We start from the raw sequence: 9,257 nt of genomic DNA, 5'->3' as shown, positions 1-9,257 counted from the left end.
CACACACACACACACCACACCACACACACACACACACACACACACACACACACACAACACACACACACACACACACACACACACACACACCAACACACACACACCACACACCACACACACACAAATGGGGAGGACGGCATTTTGTAGAAGGAAGACCAGACACACCCTTCCTTTGTATGAGCTCATTTTCTTACTCACTGGTGTGTCACACAGACACACCACACACACACACACACACACACACACACACACACACACACACACACACACACACACACACCACACACACAACACACACACACACCCTCGGATGGGGCAGGGCTAGAAGGTGGGCGATTGACGCTTTACACCACTCGAGTTACTACTCGCTGCTCCCTCATTTCCCTCCACACTGAACACTAATTAACACACAACTAACAATACCTGTCTGTATGACTTACTCTTACGGTCAGATCCAATTACTCAGAGAAGAAAGAAATAACCATTATTTTAGACGATCTGCGTTTTAAATAGTTCTGAGTTACGCTACCTCTTCCCCTCCCCGTCCACAGTACACACCCGCCCAGGAACTGATCCACGCCTCCTTAAATATCTGTGCCCGTATCCTGTTCCGTCAGTGAAAACTGATGAGGTGTGAGTGTGATCGTGTGGGTGACCTGGAGGACCATCTGAGTGGTTCATGGGAGTCTCCCCCAGCTCTCAAAGACTTCCTGTTCCAGCAAGTACCAATACGCTACAGCTGGAGGACATCTCAGACTGGAATCATGGATGACGTTGGAACCAGACATCATTGTTCTGGCAGGCCTGAGACCGGTACTGTGTATTTTGTCAGGTACGGTTGGGTGTGTGTGTGGTGTGTGTGGTGTGTGTGTTGTTGTGTGTTGTGTGTGTGTGTGTGTGTGTGTTGGTGTGTGGTGTGTGTGTGTGGTTGGTGTGTGTGTTAGTACCGGTGTTGTTCTATGCAGCTCTGTAATCAGTAGGATTCATGGTCTCCGCTCTAAGGGCTGTACTCGGAGTGAATGGACCCATCCTACTGCGCTCTTACACCTCATAGTGGTTAAGGACCCACACACACACACAACACACACAACACCACACCTACAACCCAAACACACACTCTAACCCCCTTCCCTCCTACAGAGCGTTGTGTATCATTGTCTTCCAAGTCTGGAGACTCCAATTCTACGTTACGTCGAGAGCTAAACAGTTCTTCGCGCGGGTACGGAATCATGCGTATGGCTGCGGCGGCTGTCAATCAACTCTACGACCAATGGAAGTCTGATGCAAAAGTCCCACAAAACACGCAACCAGGTAGGTAAGGATCTAAGTAGAACTCACCTGCACTCACGTACAACAACCACACACACAGGCATGTCTTATTGAATCATTTGTATCATCATGTTTGAATCGTTCAGCTTTCTTGTCAGGGAAATCCTCATAAGTTTTTCTCTCTCTCAGGTCTACAAGGGGATAAGTCATAATACGCATCACCCCTGCCTTTAAACAACCAGCAACAAAGTCAAGACAACATGTGTGTGAAAAATGCCCTAAATGCCGTGGTTTTGCATACACCATTCAGCGACGGAAGAAGGGGCAGAAATACAATTTTGGACAGTCTCTACAACAGCTGCCCTAGAGAGCCTATGTGTAATTATTTAACAAGACATGTAGAATAAGACATGGAGGAATAGTGATCTTCTCCTACGTGTGGGAATACTGCAGCTCTGAAAAGCTAGAGATCCACAGCACCCTCTAGTGGAAGCTAACATACTGGGAGAACAGTAGAGATGGAGGACCATAGTAATGTTCTAGTCACATCCCAGTCTTTAAACCATGACGACCCAATCGAACTGTCTGTGACCACTATTTGGGACCCTGGTCTGCAGGGGAGGGGGGGGGGGCTACCGTTACAAGACTATAGACTGACATTGTTGTCTGTAACAGTGTGGAGATCTGTCTTAATAATAAGTAGGGTCAGGAGTTTTTCGATCATATGGCCTCCCAGGAAAACTCCTGACCGTAATGCTAATGTATTTTTCTACAGAATTGTACTATCATTAATATTATGTTTTGTTACTAAGTTATGTTTGGTTAATGATAATGTTTTGACTTAATTATGAATTATAGTTTGGTTTGAAAGAGTTGGAAGTCATTCTATTCACACACACTCGCGCACACACCCCAGACACATACCCAACACACAGCGTGTTCCTCTATGCACTTATAGCCTGTCATGTTATGTTACTGATGTTACACTGGGGGAACAGGAATGATGTTCTCTATATGTAATCTATACATGACTCCATTAACCCAGTTTATACATGACTGGTCTTACAACACCAATGATCCTGTGCCCTGTTTTATTCTAAAAGTACTTTTGTTACAGAACATTTACGAGTCCAATTTTCATGTTCACTACAGTGCAAGCTTGTGGTGATACATAATCGGTAGCAACCCGACTCTGTTTACCCAGCATGTTTAGGGTCAACGCCCGTGTTGTCGTTCTGATTTTGATGACATGGCTGCAGGGTCCGTTACTCGCCTGCGGTTGCCTGTTAATAATTAACCCGTTGTTGTTCAGGGCTCTGCTCACAGCTTTATACCTCTCTCTGCCCCAGCACCCTTATGTAAAGATACCTATACAGTAACTAAAGCTAGACTCAGCAAATTACATCATTATGCACTGCGGGTTAGATTTCTGCTTACAGAAACAGCAGCAATCAAATTAGGGAGAGACAATAGTGGCAGTCTTGGTAATTCTGAATTCTGTTGTTGTTTATGTATTATGTATGGGAAGTTCCCCAATATGTGCTATGATATCATATTGCTGAGTCTCTCTTTTAAGGGTCAGACTTGAAATACCTCTGCCAACACAGTGTGTACCAGAAAGACAGAGGGCATGTAACGATTCTGCAGTGTGGAAAAGTGTAGCGAATTGTCTATGTGTTGACTAAATGGGTTTAAACCTCGCATCTGCGTGCCACAACGTTGTAACCAGCTGAGCTAAAGCCTGGAAACTACCGCAAGTCTTCAGTCGCCAGGAAGCGTACTCTTCACATGAACATGGATCACGTCTAATGACACATGAACTCTAAGAAGGAAGTGAGATGTGATTTAGGTTACCCAGGGCTGCAGAATTGAGATAACGTGTCCTCAGCGTAAAAGACCATCTATATTCAGCCTTTGAGCTGTGCTTCCTGAAGAGGCTGGATGTGCCGGAGAATCAGTGACAGAACAGCAAAGAGTAAGGGAAGAGAAGGAAGAAGAAGGGAGAGAGAGAAGAAGAGAGAGACTGTGTCACGGAAAATAGAGTGTCAACTTATTCTGGGATACCTTTTGAGTTGAAGTGGTCTAAAAAATTTTTGTCTACAGACTGAAGCAGGAAGGACCCTACAAGAATATGTTTGGACTAACAGAGGATCAAAACCAGACCAAATCTCTTCTCCTGCTTGTTATTGTTGTGCTGATTGGTGATTGCATTTCTAGCTGCCAGCGAATCACAGGGCTGCCCACACAGACACAACTGACTGCTCTAGAGAAAGTCCCTCAGCATTCTCTGAGTGTGGCAACAATAGCTGGGATGAAGCAGAACAACGTTTAAAAGAGGAAGAGAGGAGGGGGTTGAAAATATAGAGAGAGAGATTGACAAATCATGGAGGTTAAGAGACGTCCGATAATCGCTGGCAGAGAGAAAGGTTTGTTGAAGACATCTATTATGTAACATGTTTACATTAAACAGTATTATTTGCAGCAAGTATTCAACACTTTCATATTTTCTGTTTAACATCAAATGAAAAGTGAAATGTAAAGCTCTGGAACGAGTAGGAGGTATGGAAAATGTGTATTTTGTCTTACATGACTGGAAAATAAACATTATATTATCATCACATCATTACTTGTTGCTAGGCCAGGCCCGGTCGCTATGCTCTTCTCCAACCATTGGCTACATCAACCATGACCTCACCAAGCCAGTAGCCCCGCCTACACCCTTCCATAGACGGATGAGCAGCAGCAGTAAGTCTCTGAGGCAATCTCAGTCTCTTTGCCTATTTCTCTGTATGGTGATAGACCTTATTCACACTGTTGCCATAAGATCACACTCCAGGCTAGTAGGGCAGGAAGCAGAAGTCTATGAAAGTACTGCTGACATTTCCTCAAGTTGACCTTTAAATTCACCTTTGATCTTGTTGTTATGAATTATTGTGCGTTCTTCTCCACAGTGGTCTCTGTGATTGCAGTCCAGACCCCAGTACCACATCGATCCAAGATGACCCGTCGCCGCTGGCTACCCTTCTTACTCCATGCTAGGCAGGCAAGACGGGGCGTGAGACTACTACTCCTGAATCAGATAAATTGTTCAATCAAACTCTATTACCCCAGTGGGCATTTGTTGCTGCAATTCTTTACATTCTCTCTCTATCTCTCTCCCTCCCCCCCCCCCCTCTCCCATCACTCTCACTTCTAGCTGAACTCTTCCAGACTCCAGTCCAGGTGCTACAGCCCAGAGAAACCTCATCTCAGACCTCCCTCCTACACTATTGGCTCCGTCACGCTACCGTATAATGGATTCTGTGCCCGCCCCTAACCGAACAAATGAAAGAGAGAGAGACATGAGAATACGAGAGGGGTAAAAGGACCCTATATCATTCATATCATTCTAATATCCTCCCAGTACACCCTCCTAACCTGCTGGGTCCCAGTGCCCCACAAGCGTCCAGTGCCAGCTACAGCCTCGGGACGCAGACAGTTGGCGCTCCATCAGAAGACCTGCCATGACCCTGGACCAGGACGCTACACAGTACTTACCCCAGCGTCTACCTCACACACAAGCCTCCTTTCTCTATGCAGGTTATATAGCTTATCTTAATTTATGTAGATTTAATTAGCTTTTACTATTTATTTATTTACAATTGAATATTGTTAGTATTTTCTGCATACATCTTCTCTAACTAGAGTATTGGATGTTTCTCTAAAATAAAGTTGGATGTGATTTTTATTTTTGATTCAGACCGGACCACCCGGCCCAACGATCAGTCTCAGAAGCCTGGGCCAGGGACCCACAGCCCGGAGAAGGTCCTGCCCACCTCCCCAACCTCCTGCCTTCTCCTGGGCATCAGACACTCCTAGTTCATTACTCCCTGGTGTGGTTGTTTCCGACTGATTTTTATTGTTTGTGTTTGGGAAATGCTGGAGTCATGTATGCGTGTGTATTAAGTGTGTGTAAGGAGTGTGTACCTGAGTTTGTATTTGAGTGTGTATTTGGTCTTGATGAAGGTCTCTCCCTGTCCTCCTGGTGCCCATCGACAGGTCAGGTCTTTAGTGTTTCTGGACCAGCAGGTCAAGTTGACTGGCTTCACTGGAGGCACTGAGGGAGAAGGTGGGTGGCGGGAGAGAGGATATATTTTAGTCTAGAATGTTCTTCTGTCTGTCTGGGGTTCAAATTCTGGGACTTTGCCAAGATTCCATCCGTTTCTGAACACAAGGTGTTGAACAGGGACGTCATGCTGAGATTAGGGCACTGTGACAACACTGTGTGCGTGTGTCTGTATGTCAGACGTGTATGTGTGTGTGTGCTTGTGTGTGTGTGCTTATGTGTGTGTGTCTGTCAGACCTGTGTGTGTATGTGTGTGTGTCAGACTCCATGTCCAGGGAGTAGTAAACGGAGTAATGCACCACAACATGGTGTAATAACACAGGAGTTAACAGCACTAAAGACCCTACAGTTACTCATCCACCAGAGGATGGTACTCTGATATAAGACTGGTATAACACTGTTAACTTTTAGCTATGTGTGTGCGCTAGATGCTGCTGCTAGATGTGTGTGTGTGTGTGTGTTTTGCTCCACTTACTCCCAATGTAGAGACAGGACCCGGCCAGAACATGTCCTCCATGGTTGTGACACACCAGGTTGTCCCCTGACCTCTGCCTAGAGGCTGGCAGGCCCGGCAGGGTGACACTGAGGGCCGTAGGGCTCAACACGCTGTAAGAAGAGCTGGGCAGCCGGCGGCCATTCAGGCTCCAGAACAGAGAGCTGGCGTGGAGGCCCAGATCAGGGCTGACTGAACATGTGGCAGTGAGGGTGGAGCCGATGGGCAGGGCTGGGTCCTGGGGTAAGATCCCTGCCATCTCTGGAGGGGAGAGAGATGGGATGAGTGAACACATGGATTAAAGAATGGTTGATTGAACTGTTGATTCCCAGTAAGCAGAGGGAAAGAGACAGACGAGAGGGGAAAGAGAGAGACGGGACGGGTTTTTACTGACTCAGAAGAGAATATCCGACAAATAGGCTACTGTATTCTAGAACCCAGCAGTAACTCCCAGGTCAGTGGTGAACCCAGATTTCCACTTCCATAGACCCAGAGTGTTTATCACGTCGTCAGACCTCTACAAGTCTCATCCTCAAGCCACGAGTGTTGAACAGCTGCCTCAGATAAAGGCTGTGTTGTAATTTGAGGAAGCTCTTATGAAGACGTTAATTTGACCAAAACTCCTCCTCGACAACACACACACACACACACACACACACACACACACTATTTACACCAAAACACTGGCAACGCTGATGCTGTAAATGTATAATCGTGGAAAGGAAGCCAGGCCGTGATTAGCCAATCAAACAACGATCCAGCTCCATAACAATCATGGTCTCACCACCGCAGTATTACAGGAAGGGCTAGGCAGAGGGAATGCCCCTGAATTAAGCAGCAGAACATTCATTCTAAAGACCTCAACGACAGATTGCAATTACACTTGTGTATTTACTCTCCTGATGGGTTCTGAAGAAGTAACTATGGGCTGTAAAATAGTATTTGTTTCTAGAAAGGAGGTCCCCTGAGGTAAGGCTGCTCATATAGATGATGGTTTAAAGGTGCAAATGCGTTTTTTTTCTAGTAAGAGTGTTCTGTGCACTGATTAGACGGCTTGTACAGAATGTTTGTTTTCGTTCATGTCTGAGACTGAGCATTGACCATTTCTGCAGGGTTTTCTTTCCATCCAGGCACAGAGCCAAGATGGTGGTCAGTTAGATCAGGTGTGCTTAGTGCTTGGATGGAAGAAAAGTCTGCAACACCCTGTTTGTTTCTCAGGGGTGAAAAGCATTGCTTTTAATCTAAGTAAACACACAAGCTGTCGAGCTAAAGCCCTGTATTACAGCACTGGTGTTGTGAAGATGAAAAATGGCCTCTGGTTTTAGACCCTCCTTGTTCTGGATGACAGTCTTCAAGGATGCTTGGAAAGCGACTAATCCCCTGGTTTCTAAAACACTGTTTACCTTCCGCTCCTGCACGGAACAGTTCAAAGGTAGTCTGTGTTTCTGTCCGTCTACGGGACAAAGGAGCCACACGTGGAACATTTGATGGAGGTCTTGTATGTGAGTGGAGTGAATTGAAACAAGAAGTCATGCAACTTTTAACCATATCGAGCCATGTGATGTTTCCTGAATGGCAGTTACTTTGACTATGATGAGTGAGTGGGRGTTTTCACTGGAAAYGTTGACAACAAGAACAGAACCTCAACTAGAGAGCATCAACATGACATAGAAAGGAAGGTGAGAGACCGTTCACAAGGCAACCTAAAGGTCTTCAGTGGTGAGGAGAATGCTGATGCACATCCAAACCAGGAAAAGTAACCTTTCAGAAAACGTGTATTGCTTTGTTATGAATCTATCACTGGAGTAATTGGGGGGATGGCAGCAGTGGGTCTTGCTCTTCAACCAGCAACTCTGTGGAAAGTGCACAATCACCTGTGACATAAAAAGGCAGTGGCTCCCTACTGTCGCATTCATTCATTTCTTCATTAATCGAAACAACTGAAAATACATAAAAAGTTCACGGTCGGACAATAATGATCTAGGCCTACGTAGTTTTATGACCTCACCTATACAAATAAACTGGACACAGACATAAAATCTAGCCGACATACCGCAGCACATCACTGTGATTTATTTACTTTACTTTGTATTAAGCTGGCGGTTAATATTCCCTGAGACCCGACCATATGATGTCACCGTGGTGTTGCCTCTGTAAAGCCCAGTGCTACATGTGTTAAACGAATTAAGAGCCGACCTGTTGAAATCCATCTTGGGACACCGTTTTTCAATAGCATGGTCAAGAATACCGAGATCTGTGTCTAGCTAGGACTAATATTTCACCATTTCATCAAATCTAGAAGGGCTAGTGAATGTTCATGGAACTGACTTCTTTTTTATTTTTTTATATTGCAATATTTTACATAAAGCAATATTGCATTATTTTACATAATGTTTGATGCTGGATACAGATCTCACATGTTATTTTATTTATTTATGAAATGCATTATAATTAAGTTTAGCCTGTTCATTTAATTTGAAATGGTTAGAAAAATAAAGTAGCCTACTAAATCTGATTCCCTGCGTTCAAATGACTTAATATTTACCTCAAATTATTATTACAATATTATGGATAATCGTTTCAAAATATGTAGGACTTGCCATTGTTAGAGCAATTATTTTGTACACTCATTCCCTATGAAACCCGCATAAACAATACCGTTTAGCCCATTAACAAGGTTTAGGACAGTAGGCTATTATCTAACAGTAGGATATATCCTACCAAACCAGATTTACAGACAACGTGTGTTATCACATGGAAGAGCTGCTGTACTTACGTGACGATGAGGACATAACAGCAGGAATGTACAGAATCAAGAAGAATAATGACAACATTTTATGGCAACTTGTATCTTCTTTCGTTCAGTCGGTAAACTCTCCACTTTTTACGCTTCTATTAATAGAGTATAATTTATACAGGTTAGGAGGGGGAAAACTGCACAGGTTCAAGTTGAATTGCACCGCAGTCCGAAGATGCGAGAAGAGGAGTCTTTCATGCCCAAGCTCGGTCCAAACCTATTATTTGACCAGTTGATAGCAAACCATCTCCGGTCCTAAAGAGACCATCGGTAGTCGTGAGCTTTTCCAACCTCCGTTTAGTATTCTAGTGCTTCAACTTCTGTCTGTCTGCGTCTTCACACACAAGTTCATACTTTTCAAGCTCCTCCTCTCTCTTCCCACACAAACGCCAGTCATTTTTTCTTCCCCCCAGTCTTTTCCTCTTTTTTTCAATCCCCCCTCCCCATCTCTTGGCCTGTGATGCGTCAAGGAGTCAGATCCATTCACTTTCACCGAATCACTCTTTCCCCCTCTTTTCTTTCTCTCCCTCCTTATTTTCTGCCTGGGGGGCTGTTGAGTGTTGAGTCACAGATTATTATAGGAAACTTCCTCA

General features: G+C 44.7%; 1 protein-coding gene across 1 annotated transcript; it reads right to left on the bottom strand.

The window, feature by feature from the left end:
• Positions 1-5,036: 5,036 nt before the first annotated feature.
• On the bottom strand, positions 5,037-9,038 carry LOC112073220 (cytokine receptor-like factor 1). The gene is made up of 4 exons (XM_024140551.2): positions 8,644-9,038; positions 5,850-6,128; positions 5,236-5,365; positions 5,037-5,106 (listed from the first exon to the last, which is right to left on the bottom strand). Exons 1-4 carry the CDS (start codon positions 8,699-8,701, stop codon positions 5,037-5,039), a joined length of 537 nt encoding a protein of 178 aa, XP_023996319.2. The 5' UTR covers positions 8,702-9,038.
• Between the last annotated feature and the right edge of the window lie 219 nt (positions 9,039-9,257).

The sequence above is a fragment of the Salvelinus sp. IW2-2015 genome, unplaced genomic scaffold, assembly GCF_002910315.2.
Source record: "Salvelinus sp. IW2-2015 unplaced genomic scaffold, ASM291031v2 Un_scaffold2190, whole genome shotgun sequence".
Classification (NCBI taxonomy): Eukaryota; Metazoa; Chordata; class Actinopteri; order Salmoniformes; family Salmonidae; genus Salvelinus; species Salvelinus sp. IW2-2015.
The sequence above is the reverse complement of the archived record's forward strand: the minus strand, read 5'-3'. Positions and strand labels throughout refer to the sequence as shown.